This window comes from Chionomys nivalis, chromosome 1 (genome assembly GCF_950005125.1).
Source record: "Chionomys nivalis chromosome 1, mChiNiv1.1, whole genome shotgun sequence".
Taxonomy (NCBI): domain Eukaryota; kingdom Metazoa; phylum Chordata; class Mammalia; order Rodentia; family Cricetidae; genus Chionomys; species Chionomys nivalis.
This window is the reverse complement of record NC_080086.1, coordinates 163,923,868-163,944,581: the sequence shown is the minus strand read 5'-3', so window position 1 is coordinate 163,944,581 and position 20,714 is coordinate 163,923,868. Positions and strand designations below refer to the sequence as shown.

Below are 20,714 nucleotides of genomic sequence, written 5' to 3'. Positions count from 1 at the left end.
TGTTTCCATTGCTATTTCTTCTGTCCCTTGTCTCTTAAACCCTAGTAAACCCATTCTTTCTAAGGCCCTACATCCTGAGCCTCAGAAAACCACTGCTGCCCCCTAAGATTGGCTTAAGTATCCTCTCATTGTTACTATAGTAGCTCATGCCCACTGCTTTATGCTACTGTTCATAATGGAAGAGATGATGAGTATACAGCAGCAATTCTCAGCACTTGGGTCACAACCCCTTTGGGAGTCAAACGGCCCTTTCACCTTTATACACAGTCACAAAGATACCTAACCTGCTAATGTACAAAAGTTACCTTTTGTTGCCTGGTTGCTGATGGGTGGTGGGTTTGATGCAGGTCTCTTGGTGGGGTGAAGGGGCACTGAAAAAGAAGTTTCACCAATAGGCCTTTCCGGACTTAGACTGCCATTAGCTATTTGGCATGGCCCTGAAACCAAGCTAGGATTCAGCATGTACTTTCCATTTTGAATGCTTGAGTTACTGCTGTCCACACAATGCCTGCTTTGTGCCTTCTGACTGATTTCTGAAGAGCTTTCCTTTTTGATGTATTTCTGGCTTCTACTTAAGTCCTAAAGAAGAAGAGAAAGGAATGTAGTTACATTTTTCAAGTTTCAGATAAATGAGGTATTTTGCTCTTTGCATTACCAAGATCAACAAAGATGAGGAAATGAACAACTCAATTTTGTTTTTTTTCTTTCTATATTATGTTTCATAAAGTGTGTGTGTGTGTGTGTGTGTGTGTGCACGCATGTGCAATGCCTGTCCATACATCAGGATGCTTGTGTGGGGGCCAGAGGACAACTTGTGGGAATTGTTTCTCTCCTTCCATCATGTGGGTACCAGGTATCAAGGTCAGGCCATCAGTCTTAGTGGCAAGTGCTCTTAATCAGTGCTTGACAGTACCTACCCTTCATGATGGTCAGTTCAGTCCATAAAGAGACTTAAAGGTTTGGAAGATTAGTTCTTACTTATTACTTGAGTTTTGAAGTTCATTATTAGGTCAAGATCAAACAAGAAGTGCTGCCTTCTATCCCAGAATTGGGAGGAAAACTGAAACAGAAGCAATGAACCCACAGTTTCCTTGGCTCATCATGGTTCTCAATGCAATGTGCTATCTTTTAGAGTTCTCTTTCTACCATGTAGGTCCCAGGAATACACAAGCCATTAGGCCTAGTAGCAGGCACCTTTAGCAGCTGAACCTTCTTGCTGGCTCCCATTATTACCCCTTTTCAAACACAGCTAGTGTAGGTTCATCTCTACTATCTTAGTTTGCTAGAAAAATTCCATATCCAGGCCTAAGCCTGATTTTTCTTTTAACTAGAAGTACTCTTTGAATCTCTTAAAATAATTAGGTCAATTTATAAGGATTTCCTTAAGTCCTGAAATTAACTGAGGTCATGAGTGACATCAAAAGAGAAAGGAACTGAATAGACACATGAAGTTTTACACAGAAAGCAAAAACAATATTGAACATCCTAAATCTCTTCTTTATATTTCCATTTGAAATATACCTGAGGATTAAATCTGGAAGTCCTATCAAACTGTTTAGTCCAGGAAGAAGTCCTCAAATCTTGATCTGCAGTCTTGTCATGGTATCCTAGAAAGTAGTTTGGATTAAGTTATCTTTGCACAAACTTATCTTAAAACTAACCCAGTACTCACAACTGAAAGCAAATGTATGCCAACATTTCATTTATATATTAACTATTTATTCACATACCTTTTCTTTTACTAGACTCCTTAAAACAAACAAAAATCCCACAGTTAGCAACTCTCAACCAAACTTGCTATTTCTTTCAATTTTCTTCAAACTGTCTTTATATGACAGGCTTTGTGCTAGATGCTAAAAGACCTACAGTCAAGCACGATGGCCATAGATTGTTGATGTGATGCAAACCAAATGCAATACACGTCTGTAAAATGACATATTTTCCATCAGGACAAAGGTATATATTTCCCTGTATTAAGGGACCAAACAGATTATAGGAAGGCAAAATGGAGCAGAGAATGGCAGGCAAACACAGATTTAAATTTGAGTTCTTCCAAATACCAATGCAACTTTAGACAAGCTATTAAAGCATTCCAAAGTTCAGTTTGCTCTTATACACTATGCAAAGATTTGGGGAATCAAGTGATCCCGGGTTCAAATTCCAACAGATTTGAATAATACCTGTGTGAAGTGTGTAAAATTAAATTAACCTTATCAAATCATATTTCCTTTTCATATAAAATGGAGGTCAAGGTCCTGGTGCATAGATGACCCTATTTATTTGGGACTGAACACAATTGCTACATGTCCTTTTCTCAATCCTAAGATTTTGGGGAAATGTTTTTCTCTCTGAAAGCACAGGGGAGAAACACTAGGTGGCATTACTGACATGCTGTTTCTGTTACTTCCTTTTCAAAGAGTTTGAGAAAGCGGTCTCAGCCAGAAAGAAACTATGCAAAACTCATTTCTCCTCTCCTAAAAGGAAAATGGACTGATTCTGCAGACCAATTAGAACATTTCCACTCTGGGAGCTCTTATAGTTGGTGACAGGAAAACAAGACTATCTTTGCAAGATGACAGAAGTATGCCCGTGGACACAATTCTCAGCCCCGTGTCGTTAACATTTTGAGTTTTAACATTTGAATTACATTTTAATTAATTGTTGTGTGGAGGTCAGACAACAACTTGTAGGAATTGTTTCTCTCTTTCAACTATGTGGGTCCTGGGGATCAAACTCAGGTCATTTGGGGATTGGCAGCAAGCCCACTGAGGCACCTTGCTGACCCACATTTTGAGTGCTTATGCTTTCATCTTACATGACTATATAAAAAAGCATTCCTTAATGGTAAACAGCCCTTATTCATATTATCTCTAACCTCAACTAGGATCACAGCACTATTAAACTGGGAGTCATATATTACTTTTTAGAGACTGATTTTGTGTTTCTTACCAAATTCTACTGGTTTATCACAGCGATACAGCTGCCTAAGCTCAGGGTTACTGCTGTGGCAGCTGCTGGGATCCTGGAGAGAGTTCTTCTCACTGCTGCAGTCTGTGCTTTGTATCTGCCTCTGTAAACACGTGGAGTAGTGCAACCCTGCCATAGACAGCATGCCCTGAATAGCTTCTTCCTCTGTGCTCGTCGAGGTAGGATATTCCCTAAGGAGCAGGTGATCCAAAACATAACAGTGTATTTCTTCTGATTAAATATTCAGTAAAACATAAAACTAAAGGTGTTTTCACAGCATTTACATCACAATACAAAACAATTACTACCATCCACAAGCCTACCTTTTAAATGGAATTTCATTTCTAGATGGCTTCTGGCTCTTTTGAAGGAAGTTCCTCACTATATTGGATTCCTCCTTAAAGTTTGATGTTATTTCATGTTTCTTTTCATCACCTGAACTTTCAGAATCTTCTGTGGCAAAATTAATTTTCTGAAATAATAAATCATTAAATGGAAACAAAGCTAAAAAGAAATTGACCAAGACTGTACAAACTAATTGAATTTTATGTTTAGAAGTTAGAATATGAATTATAAAATTACTTCTTTGTTTCACATCAAAACATAAAACTTTCTAGTAACTACAGTAACCTACTAACGGAATACAAAACATACAGTTACACTTTTTTTTTTTTTTTTTTTTTTTTTTTTTTTTGGTTTTTCGAGACAGGGTTTCTCTGTAGCTTTGGTGCCCGTCCTGGAACTAGCTCTTGTAGACCAGGCTGGCCTCGAACTCACAGAGATCCACCTGCCTCTGCCTCCCGAGTGCTGGGATTAAAGGCGTGCGCCACCACCGCCCGGCTCAGTTACACATTTTAAGGTAAAATAAAATATAACCTGTGAGAACATAAACCACACAAGAGCTCAGTGTAAGCAGATGAATCTCTGCCTCCACCCTTACCAGAACCCAACAAAAATTGCTTATGAATGTGACCGGGCACATGATGTTGTATACACACAGTAACACTATGGGAGACTATGTGCTGCAGAGACTATGTGCTGCAAAGCCCAGAGATAAGCTTTGGGAAATCTGTTATCAACCTTCTTCTACATGGGTGTTCATCATCCCACCAAATGACACATAAAGTTTGGGGTTCTGAGCATACCAGTGCAGTGCAATCAGGTCCAGAGTCTTCTGAATCAGAAACATCAGAATATCCTGATGTTCTATTCCTGAGTTCTGATTTTACACTTGTAAAAGTTCCTGAAGAAGAATTTTTAAAGAAAAGAAAGGACAAGAACCAGTCATTCAAACTTTGGGGCAAGGAGAAAAGATGATCTCTAAAATCTGCCCAGTTTCAAGATGTCTTTCCATCTCCCACAGTATCTCCCCTTTCTCACTGCTTTTCTTTTCCCCATCTTTTCCTCTCTAACTGACCAAGATATACACTGATTGAAGTATATCCTTAAAATATCTGTGATATTTCTTTCCAGGAAAAACAAAACAAATCTTTAAAACTAAAATGAATTACAAGCTGCTTCTGACTTCCCCTTGGTTTTCTTTAGAGAACAAAAAGGTAACTCTCAAAGCTCACTGCATTCACGGACTGTGGGTTCAAGTAGTTTATAATCTGGGCCTTTCTCTTCCACAAGTACTGCTGCATAGCAACTGTCCCATCAGTTTTCAGTGATATACTGTCTTGCCCTGACATGTGAACAAAGACAGTTACCAACCACAGAGGACCAGACTTACTGGGAACTAGTGGAAACAGATATTCAAAATGAATCCAATAGTATTCATTATGCAGAACACCTACTCGTCAAAAATACTGTTTTTAATTACTTTTTAAATGAAAAGGTATATGCTGTTCTTGAAAACTGTCTGGGAATTAAGATTTACTCAAAGAAAAACTTCAAGGAGAAGATGATATTACATTACTACAGTTTCTGATATTCCTATTATCACTTCACTTGATGATAACCAATTAACATACCAGTAGGAGCTGCCTGTCAACAGTCAATCAAATAGCACCACACTACTTGGATTCCCATTAGCTGCAGATCACCCAACCAGATGTCTCTTAATTATGAGAACCAAAGACATGTTAGCAAAAGCCATATGTGAAATGAAGTTAAACTTGAAACTCACTTTGGGGAGTAGAAGCTATAAAGTATATGAGCTTTTTAAAGACAGGGAAGCTATCTGGGTCTTGCTGACCATCACATACTCCTTCACTGGTAATCTGCCTCTGGCTACCACACCTAATGGTGATCGATGACCTATTTAAAAATACTTTAGATTTTCCAAACAGTGTTATAAATGCAAATGTTTTCAATCCTACAACAATTCAAACACCAGTGAGTTACCTATTACCACATTAGTGGAAGAATGAAAAACATACTGTTTAGTGGTTTTGGAGATCCTTCACTTTCTGCCCCCTCTCTTCCTGAGCTCTCTGTCTTTATGTCTGCCTTCTTTGTTGGTTTCTTGTCTTCTTCATTTTCACTATCTGCTGTATAAAGACTCCGATCTGCAAACAGCTGTCTCTCATCTCTATACCATAGAAGAAAAAACTGCATCAGAAAAGCATAAGGCTGTGTTCCCTTCCCCTCCATTCATTCAGACACACTAGAGAATTGAGACCCTTTCACCTAATACAATTGGCTGTCCAATAATGTACAGTGATTAAGTGAGATTCACTAAAAATTAATCTGGTAGTTTGATGTACTTTACGTACTTAATTATTCTTCCATTTGTAAGCAGTAATCGTAGCTCACTCTCTTTTGCCCTCCATTCAGGTCCTGTAGAAGATGGCTGGATATGTCTGTTGAATTTTCCATTCGGTATGTCCTTAAAAGTGCAAAGCAAAACTGATTTACTCTCCACCTTCAGAAAGTCCTGATCAACTGAAAAAAGACTGCATACTGCTCCTCCTTCCATGGTCTTGCCTTGTAGAGGGATGGGCAGTTGCCTAGACTTGGAGAGATCTCAATGACCCAGAATCTAGAGTTCCTGATTCCAACACATACGAATTGCTTATCTTTCAGTAGAGCCATTAGCAATAAAATAATTTTCTAATATAAGATGTAAAATCTGCATAAAGAAAATCCAAACACAGGCCTTTCTTACTGGAGTCAAATGGCTTTAGGCAAGTATCACTTTTTTCTTGATGAAGTCCAGCTGTGGGGCTCTCTCACCCTAACCTGGACCTCATTCCTTCCCAAGACTGTCTACTTCCACAAGGCACAAGAGCCATCATTTATTAAAAGACATGATAGGAGCTGTTTTCTTTTTAACATATAAAAGATTCTCTTTGAGATCTTCTCCTTATTAATAGAACTTATTATAAGCTTTTCAAAATAACTATGGGTTAAGTAGGTTCAGTATCTCAAAACAGCATAATAGTATCAAATATAAGAACATATAAAATTATGACTATGTAACTTCTTTTAGTATTTTAAAGTCAGCAATAGCTCTATCTTACTTTATATTACCTATGTCAATCCTTAAGATGTAAAATTAAGGATGATGTAGATTTTATCACAAACTCAGTAGCATGATTTATTGAGGTGCCACTACCCCACACTCTTCCTGATTCTGTCCAGTACACCAGGACTTCAACTTAAATAGATTTCTTCTTTTTTTTTTTTATTGCACTATACATTTTTCTCTGCTCCCCTCCTTTCCCCCCCTCTCCCCTTCTACCCTTTCCTGTGACCCCCATGCCAATTTTGATAGTTGGACTGGTTCTATCGGTTCTGTGTTTGTCCAACTTACTGTACTGCCTGGCAATACTAATTCAAAGCTGTGTTTTCATTTGATTTCTTTTTTTTTTTTCTTTTTTTGAGACAGGGTTTCTCTGTAGCTTTGGAGCCTGACCTGGAACTAGCTCTTGTAGACCAGGCTGGCCTCGAACTTGAGTGCTGAGATTAAAGGCGTGTGCTACCACTGCCAGGCCTTCGTTTGACTTCTTTTGTTAGTTATGTATAAATTGAAACATCAACACCTGTAAGGCACTAAGCAAAGTAGCCAGCCTCTACTTCCTTGCTACCCTTCTTCTGGGTCCCCTCAAAATACTTAGCATTGGAAACACGTATTTTGTTGCTGCAGTTTGTTTGAGAAAGGGTTTCACTGCGTAGCCTTAACTTGCAGTAATCCCCTTGCCTCAGACTCCCAAATGCTAGGATTATAGGAATGTGCCATCATGCCCAGCCTTAAATTATATCATTTTAATCTATGTCTCCGTCTTCCAACTTAAATTTTGATAAAACCTACATGGGGGTAGGGACTCAAGTTTGTTTGCTCGCATCTTTTTCAGAAACCAGAAAAATGATATTTGGATATATACTTTTTTTTTTTGTTTTTCGAGACAGGGTTTCTCTATGGTTTTGGAGTCTGTCCTGGAACTAGCTCTTGTAGACCAGGCTGGTCTCGAACTCACAGAGATCCGCCTGCCTCTGCCTCCCAAGTGCTGGGATTAAAGGTGTGCGCCACCACCGCCCGGCTGGATATATACTTTTTAATTTTATTTATTGAATAATGAACATGTCAGCAAATGAATGAACTCTAGGTATCTTAACACCACACCACTGACTAGAAAAACAAGATTCATGGACTCCCACAAACAAATATTAGTCTCTATAAATGCACAGTAGAAACTAGCCGAAATGCTGTATGTACTATCCAAACACTTTTTGGATCCTGATATATACTTGCCTCCTCCCACGGACACATCTCTAATCTTCTGAGGACTTCCCTTGTATGGAGCTCAAGGATATCTAGGTTAGAAGGAGTTCTGACATGATGATCTCGAAGTTTCCTCATCTTTCGCCGGGAATGATATGGTGAAGATGCTTCATTTGAAGGCCGTGAAACTGGACACACAGTAGGAATTCCCTGAGATTTAATTGGTTTGCCATTTTCTTCCTATAAAAATCAAATTCAGAGTATGTTTTATGGCAAGGTTCCTGTACATATATCTAACTAAGCAATTAACCATAAAATTACTTTAACAAACAAACACATCCTATTCAATCATTTAAGACGAAGTTAAATCAAGTCCTCAGCTTTCCTGAGCTTTTTATTCCCTTCTCCTCCATATACTTTGTGAATAATGCATTTCCTTATTTTATCTGAAGAAGATTTGGGGTGAGGGGAGCTGATTCAGCTTCCCAAGTGCTAGGATTACAAGCATGTACCACCACATCAAACTTTCATCTTAAATTTGTAATATTAAATTGGAGTTGACATTTTCAGAAATGATACTTGTGTTACTAAACTATCAATTTGGCTTTACTGTGCATGAAACACATATATGCACATATATGTCACAGATAATAGGTCATATATTTTATATATATTTGATAAGACTTTTGATAGAAAACTCATTTACATGCCATTACTATCACTCTTTAATAAATTTTTGCTACATCTGAAAATACATGAAATAGTCTATCCATTGACAGTAAACCCAGTATAGTGATCTTACTTAGAGGTTTAGAGATTTTAGTTCAGTAGTAGAGGGAACTTGCCTAACAAGTGCAAGGCCCTGGGTTCAGTCCCCAGTACCAAGAACAAACAGACATGATCGATATTTCTTAGATGTATACTACTTTCCATTCTTGACATCCTGGTTGTGCAGCTAGCCTGTTACTGCTGAATCATGTCTCCAGCTCCTCTTCCTATTCTACAGTCCTCATGTAACATTAGGATTTATGTAAATTAATAAGTGTAAATGTAAATTACCTAATGTAATCTACCAGGTGGCCTCCATTCTGCCAGTAAATTTCCTCTTATTTCAAACTAAACACTAAACAAGCAAATTAGTTTCCAGAAGAACTATTTTAATACCGTTTTTCTATACTGACATCAGCTCTTAAAAATGAAAACATTTCACCTCATATATGGGCTTTTATCAAAGGCACTGACTTCTCAAATTGCTCCAGTATTTTTGGTCAAGGGAGTCCCTGATATTCTTTCGAACCCTGCCTCATTCCCCTTACTGTTCTGTCTCTTCCTCTAACTACTTCACTTACATTCATCTCTAGGTAATTGAAACTAAATAGATCTAAACATCATACTGTGACTTTTGCTTTAATTTTTGGAGGAACTTAGGGAATTTACAGTAACTGGAACTATTGCTTTGCTATTTTATTATACAACACTTTATATTTTTCTGTAAGACATTAGAAGCCTATAATCTGTAACGCCAACTCAGCTCACTGTATTCCTTCACCAGTGTCAAAGTGCTTTCAATATTTACAGCATGGTGACAGATCCATGTGCTTCTGGTAGCAGCACATGGTAGGCAGATAGCAAGCAGACACGTTTAATGATAACTTCTTACCTCTATTGCTCGAATAACTTTAGAAAGTTCCTTAATAAGATGTCCAGGTCTAACATTGTCTGGAATTTCAAAGGCATGTTCAGATACAAGCTGTATTTGGAGTAATAAAGAAAACCAAAGTCACTTAAAATTTAAAGCCCAACTTATTTCATAAAGTTCTCTATATTTTAAGGACCTGCTGATAATGTTAAGCCATTCTCAAGAGTTTATGTACTTGGTGGATGGTCACCTAAGAAGATCCACATATCAAATAAAATCCTCTTATTTGTCTCACAGTGAATCTTATTTTATAATGCATTCTACACCTCAAATCCCACTGTGATCCTAAGTACAACTATTAATAAAGAAATTAAGCCTAACATATAATTCAAAATGCATAAGGATTTTTGTAGGGAACATTGGCATTAAGTAATCCCTGTTTTTCATGGAAAGTATACTTTGAATAAATTTGAGTTAAAAGTTTAATAGTCAAAAGCAAATGAAAAAAAAATACCATTAACAGAACAAGAAATAAATTAGTAAGTGAGCATATCTACTAACTACAAATTAGTACCATTATTTTTATGTCTATTTACAAATTATTTATCTCCGTATCTAAGGACATTTGATTTTTGGACACAAACTCGTTTCATTTTTGCTTTATTACTGAATTGTTTTTAGTATAACTTGCAGAAACTAGTTAGCAACAATAACGTGCAATAGTGTTAAGTTGATACTGTTAAGTACACTTGGTAAGCACAAACTCACCCTCATTATCAGGGTGACACGGATACTTCAAGCTGGATTCCTCATCTGAGATACTTGGAATTAGTCATGTTTTAGATTTGGGGGCACTTCAGATTTCAGATTGGAGATGCTCAACCTTTTACAGGTTATGATGAGTATTGCCATACTACAGCTGAGGGAACTGAGACACTGACTTTATGTAATATATCCACAATGAAACAGCTTACTACTAGCAGAGATGAGATCTAATTCTGAATATCTGACTCCAGAACCCAAAATTTTAACCAGTATACTGAACTGCCTCTTATCTTTGAACAAAATTACTAAAAATGTAGAAATGTTTTGAAATACACTTTACTTACAATGCCTAATAATACTTGTAATAAAAACTAACTATGTACAGAAATCATGTATGATGTTTTTAGGATCAATTCTAATCTAGGGCTATTATAACCAAAATCCCAAGCAAGATGCAGGGATTTTATTTTCAAAACATTCTCAAGGCAATGCTAACACACATCTGAAGCACCCATCCAAAGCCTCTGCCAAGAGACAAAGGCACACAATTTCTACAGTTTACATTTTATCATGTTACACAGCTGTTAACTTGCTTATGCTTTTCCTCCTCACACACACGATAAAATCTGAAAGTGGAAGGCATGTTTTTAACTTTCCTTTATGTTTCCATAGCACCTTGCCCTAATGGATTTGTAGCACTAATCCTAAATTAAAATCCTAAAATGAAATTTCCTGGAGTATAGGCTAGTACTTATTGTTTCCCAGTATTTCCTTTTAAAAAATTTATATTATTATTATTATTATTATTGGAGGGAGGGAGAGAGAGAGAGAGGCAGACATACAGAGACAGGCACATGAACTTTGTGGAATTTCCTTTGACCTTTACATTGGTCCCCTGGTCTCAGGCTTACACGGAAGGTGCTTTATAGACATTAAGTTTCTCATTGGCTCTCCTCATTTCCCTTAATAGCAAGAATTTTATTTTAAATGGATAGCAAGCAAATCTGGAAATCATCAGCACATATCAATCATATTATTTAAGATCATGTGTGAAGCTCCATGGAGTTGAAATAAGGGTTCAAAAGCTTAGTGAAGAAAACATACATACATTATACATATTAGTTTTAAGCCTAAGTACGTAAGAACATGCTACAGAAGCAGAAGGGAAGTAAAAGTAAACATTTAACTCCAAATGCAGATTTGAATGAACTCTCAGAAAAGGCCTGGGATAACTGAAAACTATTCTTGCCCCTTCCTTTAATTTTTTTATAAACCTACCAGTGGCAAAGAGCGGAACTTTTTATCCTAGCCTCACAAGTTCTTACTGTGCAACAATCCTTTTCTACACTATGGTTATGAATATGTCAGCTAATAAAAAGCTGACAGGTCAGTAATTGGACAGCAAGTTAGGCAGGAAAGTCAAACTGAGAAAGATGGGAAGAAGGAGGGCAGTCAGAAGAGACGCCAGCTAGCCGCTGAGCAAGCAGGACATGTTAAAATGAGGTAACAAACCATGATAACCCTAACCATGAGTCACGTGGCAAAGCACAGATAGAAACATGGGTTAACTTTAAATGTAAGAGTTAGTTAGGCCGGGCGGTGGTGGCGCACGCCTTTAATCCCAGCACTCGGGACGCGGAGGCAGGTGGATCTCTGTGAGTTCGAGACCAGCCTGGTCTACAAGAGCTAGTTCCAGGACAGGCTCCAAAACCACAGAGAAACCCTGTCTTGGAAAAAAAAAAAAAAAGAGTTAGTTAGCCTGAGCTATCAGCCAAACATTTATGATTCATATTCAGCCTCTGAGTCAGTTATTTGGGACTGGGTGGTCAGGACAGGAAATGTCCGTCTCCAAGTTCTCTTGGGAAAGTTACTTAAATGGGGACACCGCAGCACCCAGACCCCACACAGCAACTCTACAAGACTAAATGAGGTCACACATGTAAAGACAAAGCACAGTGCTTGACATGCTAAGAGCTCAACATGGCTTGTTGTTACTCTATCAGCCTGCTTGTTTCTTAGTATCATAAATATACTTGCATTTTGCTTTTTCAAAAATAAAGCCAAAGCTCTTTATTCTCTAACCAGAATCAACACATCTGTGTATAGTATGACAGAGAGTACAAACTGTATATAAAATACAATTTCATTCCTTTTACAACTAGCATGTGAATGCTGCTCACATGATAAAAGGACCATTTTCATGACTTGCCACAAAAAAAAAAGAAACCAAACAAACAAACAAACCCAGCAAAAACAACTTACTTCTTTTTTCATCCATAATTTTAAAGCAGTATGCAGTGCTTTCACTCCCTGTACTAAGTAGGTTTGAGGCTGGAACCCATCTTCTTTCAGTTCTGTTGGGATGAAGTAAGGGAGGGAAGGAAATGTCCTAAAGTTTATAAAAGGATATTTCGAGTATCAAACTTAACAGTACCCAAAACAGGACAGGAAATAATCAATTCAAAAGGCAAGAAAGAAAAAGAAGTTGAACTACATTAAATGTAATGACACTAAATGCTTTTTTAAACAAATAAAAATACAGAAAAGTTTAAAATAAAACAGTATGAAAACGATGTTAAGTTTTGAAAATAAAGCTGTAGTAATATGTCATCATTAATAAAGCATCATTTCAACACATTCAAAAACTCAATTCACTAGGAAAACATTTAAAATTTCAAGCCTGAAAGATAAAAAAAGAAAAAACAACAAAATACAATAAGCAATTTCACAATTACAGTGGGATATTTCTAACAAAAATAGTAAACATAGAGTAGACTGAAAAAAATAGACAGATAATTCAATTCAAGCAATATAAATTTTGGTTCAATAGTCATAAATAGGATACTGCACCTAGAAATTGCAAAGTGCACATTTTTTTCAGACATACTCATTACATTTACAAAAATCATATGCACTGCAAGGACCATAACGAGGCCTCAACAAACACCCAATGATCTTAATCACTTAGATGCTCAAAAGCGCAATTAAGCTAGAAATCAAGACCATAGATAACAGCAACAGATAACAAATGATTAGAAATTTTAAATTACAGGCGCTAAGAAACATATAAACTAAAAGATTTTTAAAAAATCATTGGGGCCAGAGAGATAGCCTAGCAGTTAAGCGCACTTGTAACTCTTACAGGACTGGGGTTCAATTCTCAGTACCATATCAGATGACTCAGAACTACCTCTAACTCCAGTACCAAGGGATCTGATGCCCTTTTCTGGCTTCTGAAGACACATGTGTGCATATACACACATCCAGACATAAAGACACACATGTATGGCAGACCCACACCCTTCCCACACCAAAATAAGTAGATAAAACATAATCTTAAAGGCCATAGGATAGTATCAGTTTGAAATTATATGAAATTTACAAATAGAAAATATTACTGCCATTCAAAACATGGATGATAAAACTAAAGAAAAGGATTATTGCAGAAGTGAAGACAGTAGTTAACTACAGAAGAGGAGGCAGATGGAACTTAATTATACTGTAGGGGTGGTACCAAGATTTTCTTGGATGAATGCCTATGATGATGGCCAACATATATACATCTATGTACCTAGTTTAAAGAAGGCTGTTACTCAGGTAATTGCTACTCAAGTTAAAAAAACAACTTAATTGATGCTTTGAAAAATGCCTGTTTAGCTGGACAGTGGTGGCGCATGCCTTTAATCCCAGCACTTGGGAGACAGAGTCAGATAGATCTCTCTGAATTTAAGGACAGTCTGGTTTATAGAGCTAATTCCAGGACAGTTACAGTGACACAGAGAAATCCTGCATCAAAAATCAAAACAATCAAATAAAAAAAAATCCTGTTTCAGGACTGAGATTGTAGCTTAGTGGTAGAACATTTGCCTCGTACACAAGGTCCTGGGTTTGTCCCTACCACTACTATTAGGCTGAGCCATATGGAGTTGCCATTGCCAGTATTTGACCATATTGAAATATGAAAACAACTTTACATGACTCCACCATGGGAATAATATTATAAAATAGTATGCTATATTTATAAAAGCACTAAAATGCAAAGTACCTAGGAATAAATCTATCAAGATATGGAAGTGCAAGCCGGGCGGTGGTGACACACGCCTTTAATCCCAGCACTCGGGAGGCAGAGGCAGGCAGATCTCTGTGAGTTCGAGACCAGCCTGGTCTACAAGAGCTAGTTCCAGGACAGGCTCCAAAGCTACAGAGAAACCCTGTCTCGAAAAACAAAAAAACAAACAAACAAACAAAAAGATATGCAAGTGCAAAGTTTACAAAACTTCAAAAGACATTAAAGAAGACAAGACTCAGACGCTCCATGATCATTCTTCGGCAAACTCAGTGGTGACCAGGTGTGGTGATACATGCTTTTAATACCAGCACTGGGAAGGCAGAGTCAAGCTAATCTCTTGAGTTTGAGCCAGCCTAGTCTACATAGTGAGTTCTGGGTCAGACTCACCCTGTCTAAAAAAGTAAGAAAAGGGAAAGGAAAAAAAAAAAAACAAAAAAACTCAATAATGATTGTCACAGACCTCAGTATTTCTGAACCTTTTTTTTACAAGATATGACAAAATACTAGTTATTTCTAAGAGTAAATTAGGGCTACAATTTAATGAGCAACAATATTTCATATTTCAGATAAACTTCTATTTTGTTTTAAAAGGCTTCTAGGTTTCTGAGTAGAAAGATGTGTGGGGATGGGGGAAGACAGAAACAGAATGAATATGAATTAGTAGAGCTTCATCTAGCTAACCAGATGATATAAACTTTATGTTCTTGAGTCAGAGTTAGAGAAAAGAGGCAAGAAAAAGAACTACCAACCAAATGTAAAACTTTAGATTTCTTAACTGGAGAGTTCAGGAATTAAATTTTATTTCTAAAACAAAGACACTTGCAGCTACTTTTACAAGTGTATAATACATGTTCCTGCTGTTCTAGACTTGAACTTGGAGACTATGTTTAAGGGAAAAATCAACAACAACCTGGTCACTGAGAAATGGGCGCAATTCACAGCCATCCCTTTAGCCAAGAATACTCAATAGAGTCAGAGATTCACACTAAAGACTCATTTCTAGAGCACAGGTTGTTCCTGTACAGTCTTCGCATCTGAGGGACCCTAACCTATTATACACATACTCCTAAAACTGCCACAGCCTCTCTCCTGACACAAGGATTCACTGTTCTCACCTTTCCATTTGAAGTAAGGTGGTGTCTTTATAATGGTTTCATTCTTTTTCATCATTTTGTATGTGTGCAAGCTGAGAGGACAAACACAGAATTGGTTCCCTCCTTTCAACTCCTATGTGGTTCAGTGTTCAAATTTAGGTGGTTAAGCTTACAGCAAGCACCTTAACACTGAGCCATCTTGCTGCCCCCCCCCCCCCCTTTTTGAACTTTGGAAAGAAATGATCCCAGACTTTTACTGCACGTGTGTCTGTGTACATACACTATACTACAAATTACCTTTAGTTTGTTACTTTTTTCATTCCAACTTTTCTTCTTATATAACTGTTAAATATAGAAAGAAATAAATGTCTAGATTTTAGACCACTGTACATCTATCTGAGAGTTAACTGTAACAATATTATCATTTGGGACTAGAGATAGTAAAACAGTTTAATAGCACTTGCTGTTGTTGCAGAGGACCCAGATTCATTTCCTATTACCCCCTTGGAGGCTGTGGTGGTGTGAATGAAAGTGACTCCCATAGGCTGCTGATAGGGAGTGATACTATTAGGAGGTGTGGCCTTGTTGGAGAAAGTGTATCTTTCGGGGTAGACTTTAAGGTTTCAGAAGCAAGCCAGGCTCAGGGTCTCTCTCTTCCTACTACCTATAGATCCAGAACTTTCAGCTACCTTTCCAGCCCCATGTCTGTCTGTATGCCTTCATGCTTCCCACCATAACAATAATAGACTAAATCTCTAAACTGTAAGTCAGCCCCAATTTAATGTTTATTGTTCTCATAAGAGTTGCTGGTGGTCATGATGTCTCTTCACAGCAGTAGAACCCCTAAGATAGTGGCCCATAACTACCTGTAACTCCTGTAAGTTCTGAGCAATCTCATGTCCCCTTCTCTTACCAGGTGCACAAGGTGCACAAACATACATAGAGACAAACACTCATACACATAAAATTTTAAAAAAATATTTAAAGAGTATTACCATTTGCAAACTAATTAGAAAAACAAAACAAATTATATTCTTACTAGCACAGAGAATGAAAAGCAGAAGATTATGGATAAAGTTCCATTTAATCTCCAACTTGACTGGTCAAACATTAAGTCAAAATACAAAATAATCAATTGTACCATGTAAAAAATATTTCCAAGTATAAATATAACTGGGTTCTTTTTTTTTTTTTTGGTTTTTTGAGACAGGGTTTCTCTGTGGTTTTGGAGTCTGTCCTGGAACTAGCTCTTGTAGACCAGGCTGGTCTCGAACTCACAGAGATCCGCCTGTCTCTGCCTCCCGAGTGCTGGGATTAAAGGCGTGCGCCACCACCGCCCGGCTATAACTGGGTTCTTTAAAACCATTTTTTTTTTCATGTGGTAGTAGGAATTGAGTCTAGGGCCTCATGCCTGCTTATCAATGGGCTATATTATCTCCAGGCCTCTTACTTTGAGACAAAGTCTCATCAAGTTTCCCAGTCTGGTCTTGAATTTATAATCCTCCTGTCATAGACTCTCAAATAGCCGAGTGGAATTATAGGTCTGTGCCTCCAGGCCAAGCTAAAAATGTTTTTCTTCAATTGGGACTGTATGCTAACAGGTGAATTAAACTAGATAGCATAATGGTCATATTCAAATGATGGAACAAACATCCAATGATTCAGAACACACAAACTGTTTCCCTATTTTCTTTTTTAAAGTGTACTGAGATGGGGGGGGTGTCTCACTACATAACCTCAGCTGGCCTAGGACTCATGTACACCAGGCTGACTTCAACTAAGAGGTGTCTGCCTACCTCTGCCTTGTGAGTACTGAGGTTAAAGGCATGTATCACCATGCCCATCCCACACCACTCTAATTTTTTTTTTTTTTTTTTTTTTTTTTTTTGGTTTTTCGAGACAGGGTTTCTCTGTGGTTTTGGAGCCTGTCCTGGAACTAGCTCTTGTAGACCAGGCTGGTCTCAAACTCACAGAGATCCGCCTGCCTCTGCCTCCCGAGTGCTGGGATTAAAGGCGTGCACCACCACCGCCTGGCTTACCACTCTAAATTTTTAAGCAAGTATTTCAGAACAAGTGTTAGGTAGTAGTCTGTCTGTGACACAAGCTACATTTTTGAGAGCAAGTCAGAGTGTGTGTGTGTGTGTGTGTGTGTGTGTGTGTGCAGGCCATTCACTCTTATTAAATGAAATGGCTGTTTTTCAGTATTTGGGTACCTGATTTCTAAGAATAAGGAGGGGATTGCTATAGACCAGATACTCTAACTCAGCGGTTCTCAACCTCAGGATCATGATTCCCTTTGGGGTCACATACTTGATATCTATATTATGAGTCATAACAGCAAAATTACAGTTATGAAGTAGCAATGAAATAATTTTATAGTTGGGGGTCTCCACAGCATGAGGGGCCTCCATATAACTGTATTAAAGGGTCATAGCAGGTTGAGAATCACTGCTCTAACTGCTAAAAAGATTCTTAGCAGGGGAAAGAAATACATACTTTTTTAAAGAGGGGAAGCCAGACTGGAGAGATGGCTCAAAAAGTTAAGAGTATCTACTGTTCTTGCAGAGGACCTGAGTTCCCAGCACTGTGCTCACATGGACAACTCCCAACATACATTCACATAATTAAAAATAAAATAATTTTAAAAGTGAGGGTGACAGGGCTGGAGAGATGGCTCAGAGGTTAAGAGCACTGCCTGCTCTTCCAGAGGTCCTGAGTTCAATTCCCAGCAACCACATGGTGGCTCACATCACCTGTAATGAGATCTGGTGCTCTCTTCTGGTGTGCAGGCGTACATGCAGTAAAACACTGTATACATAATAAATAAATAAATCTTTAAAAAAAAAAGTGAGGGTGAAATCTAGCAAAGGGTCCCTGAAGGAATTTGCAAACACACATCTTATCACACAACAGAGTGTACAAATCACTCATTACCTTTCAGGGTTTCCAGCAAACTTTTGGCTACAAACCAGCATATGGCTTCAAAGAAAGGGAATTTGAAAAGATCTGGTGTTTTTAGTCTTTTCTCCATCTCATAACACCTAAATGAATAAAATTTGAAGAACAGTTAATATTAATATTAGCATTTTGAAGTTAAATAAAGGTACTCAACTGAAAATAAACAGGCCATGATAAATATGTTTCCTTAACAACACTACTTTTTGATAACACTGAACTATGATCTTACGCAAGTTCTGGTCCTGCCCTTAATAAATTTGCTCGTCTACTTAAGAATTACACTGGGTACTGTAAAAGAACACTTCTTGGGATTGGTACCCTGATTTTAACAAAAAAGGATCTTATGAGGGTTCCACTAATAAAATATCAGTTCCATATGTTGAACAACACTACCAATAACACCCATGAATGTTCTCTTTAGGCTCTACAGAGCATTCCAGATCAATACTTGACACCAGTCAAGGTATAAAGAGAGGGACCACAGTTTGCACAATATTGGTCTTCTGTCAGAGTCCTAACAACACATGCAGAGAGGCCATCTCTTTTCCAGAAATAGCTAAGGTACGAAAAGATTAAAACATATCTGGCAGGCACACAACCTCCCATAGCCCCATGCTCTGTAAGAATCACCACCTCCTTTTCTAACTGCAAGGACAAAGCATCCAGGGCTCCCACGCACACGCAGAGTTACAAGAGTCACCACATTTAGGGGAATCCCAATGGCACTCGGCCTCCCAAAAGCCATCTATCTCCCTTTTCTCAATCCTCATGCAGGGTCCATCAGGAAGCAGACCTGTGGTGTGGCTGCCCCTAATCCTTTCTAGGTACAGTAAAGGAACAAAGCTGGCAAAGGCCAGATATCATCAAAGGGGAAGAACTGCCCTACAACAACATTCAAAAGCATTTTGATAGCAATCCTGACTCAAGGATTTTTCCAGCCCCAAAGGTTATACCTGAATCTAATTAACTCATAATCATGTTTACAGACTAAAAAAGGCATAAACATTTTATAAAAATTTGGTATGCGGGAGGTATCATCAGATTGAACAAGTTATCTATTTTACTTTAGATTTGAAAAGATCCTCCAAATAATTTTATTTATTTATTTATTTATTTATTTATTTATTATGTATACAATATTCTGTCTGTGTGTATGTCTGCAGGCCAGAAGAGGGCACCAGACCTAATTACAGACGGTTGTGAGCCACCATGTGGTTGCTGGGAATTGAACTCAGAACCTTTGGAAGAGCAGGCAATGCTCTTAACCACTGAGCCATCTCTCCAGCCCCCAAATAATCTTTTAAAAATATTTTTGTTAAAAAAAAGTTCCCATTCCTAGCCAGGTAGTAGTAGCACACACCTTGAATCCCAGCTCTCAGGAGGCAAAGGCAGGCGGATCTCTGAGTTTGAGGTTAGCCTGGTCTACATACAGAATGAGTTCCAGGACCAGCCAGAGATGTTACACAGAGAAACTCTGTCTCCCAAAAAACAAACAAACAAATACCCAATCCTAATCATTCATTCCTCAAGGCCTATCTTCACAGGATCTCAAAAAAAAAATGTAGTTTTTTTATAGGAAACAAGCAAAAATGCAAAAATGTTACAATTAAGAACAAAAGATCCTTTCAATATTAGTGACACACAAACCTGAGCTGCATGCCAATGTTGAGATTGTGTAGAAAGTTACCCCCAAAAGCCATACAGTCCTGAGAAGTGAGCACAGCATGAATCCACCCTGAAACACACAAATCAATGATGGTTCAGTTTCTAAACTAAACAGACGTTATTCTACCTGTGAAGTAAATAACTTATATACCAATATCAATTTACTTCATACATCAGCACTAAAGAAGTTGATGCTTATTACAATTGATTGACTCATCCAATTAAGTATTTATTTAAAAGCATATTCATATGCTAAAGCTTTTTGATGAGCCTGAGGGGGTAAAGTGGGGTTTGGGATAGTGACCACCAATACTTCTTTTGTTTTATTTTGTTTTAAAATAAACACCTTCACAATGAAAAATTTTATTCTGAGATCAGTCAAATCTGGTTTGAATTAGGAAATAACGTTTTCCATTAATGAATATAAGATTGGGTGAAGCCGGGTGGTGGTGGTGCACACCTTTAATCCCAGCACTCTGGAGGCAGATCCAGGCGGAGTTCGAGGTTATCCTGGTCTACAAAGTGAGTTCCAGGACAACTAAGGCTGTTATGCAGAGAAACTCTATCTGGGGGCGTGGGGGTTGGAGATTGGTTGAGTAATCTGCTTCCCAGGTGTCACCATGAAGAAAGTCCCCTGGAAGGAATACAGGAATACTCAGGGAAAGATTGGGAACACAATGTGACACCCTGCTCCAGCAGAAGAAAAGGCAGATCACCCACATTTAAATGGGTGGAAATTGGGCCTATGAACATTAAATGCTGCTGATTAAATGTTTTATTTCCATTACAGTGTTTGCAAAACGAGAGACAGTTCTAACGGAGGCTGTCTAACTTTTTAAATGTTAGCAGACTGAATGAAAAGCCATAAAAATATAAATTCTGCTGGGCATT

At 37.9% G+C, this 20,714-nt stretch overlaps 1 protein-coding gene across 1 annotated transcript in view; it reads right to left on the bottom strand.

Annotated features, from left to right (window-relative positions):
- Window positions 1-20,714, bottom strand: part of Kdm7a (lysine demethylase 7A) — a 67,450-nt gene that overhangs the window by 7,142 nt on the left and 39,594 nt on the right. Inside the window, exons 8-19 of the mRNA XM_057766186.1 lie at window positions 19,806-19,893; window positions 18,135-18,241; window positions 12,300-12,391; window positions 9,294-9,383; window positions 7,664-7,873; window positions 5,685-5,797; window positions 5,349-5,500; window positions 4,113-4,210; window positions 3,291-3,439; window positions 2,950-3,158; window positions 1,522-1,607; window positions 306-579 (exon numbers count right to left, since the gene is read on the bottom strand). Coding sequence (XP_057622169.1) covers window positions 306-579; window positions 1,522-1,607; window positions 2,950-3,158; window positions 3,291-3,439; window positions 4,113-4,210; window positions 5,349-5,500; window positions 5,685-5,797; window positions 7,664-7,873; window positions 9,294-9,383; window positions 12,300-12,391; window positions 18,135-18,241; window positions 19,806-19,893 — 1,668 coding nt within the window. The remainder of the gene's footprint in view (window positions 1-305; window positions 580-1,521; window positions 1,608-2,949; window positions 3,159-3,290; window positions 3,440-4,112; window positions 4,211-5,348; window positions 5,501-5,684; window positions 5,798-7,663; window positions 7,874-9,293; window positions 9,384-12,299; window positions 12,392-18,134; window positions 18,242-19,805; window positions 19,894-20,714) is intronic.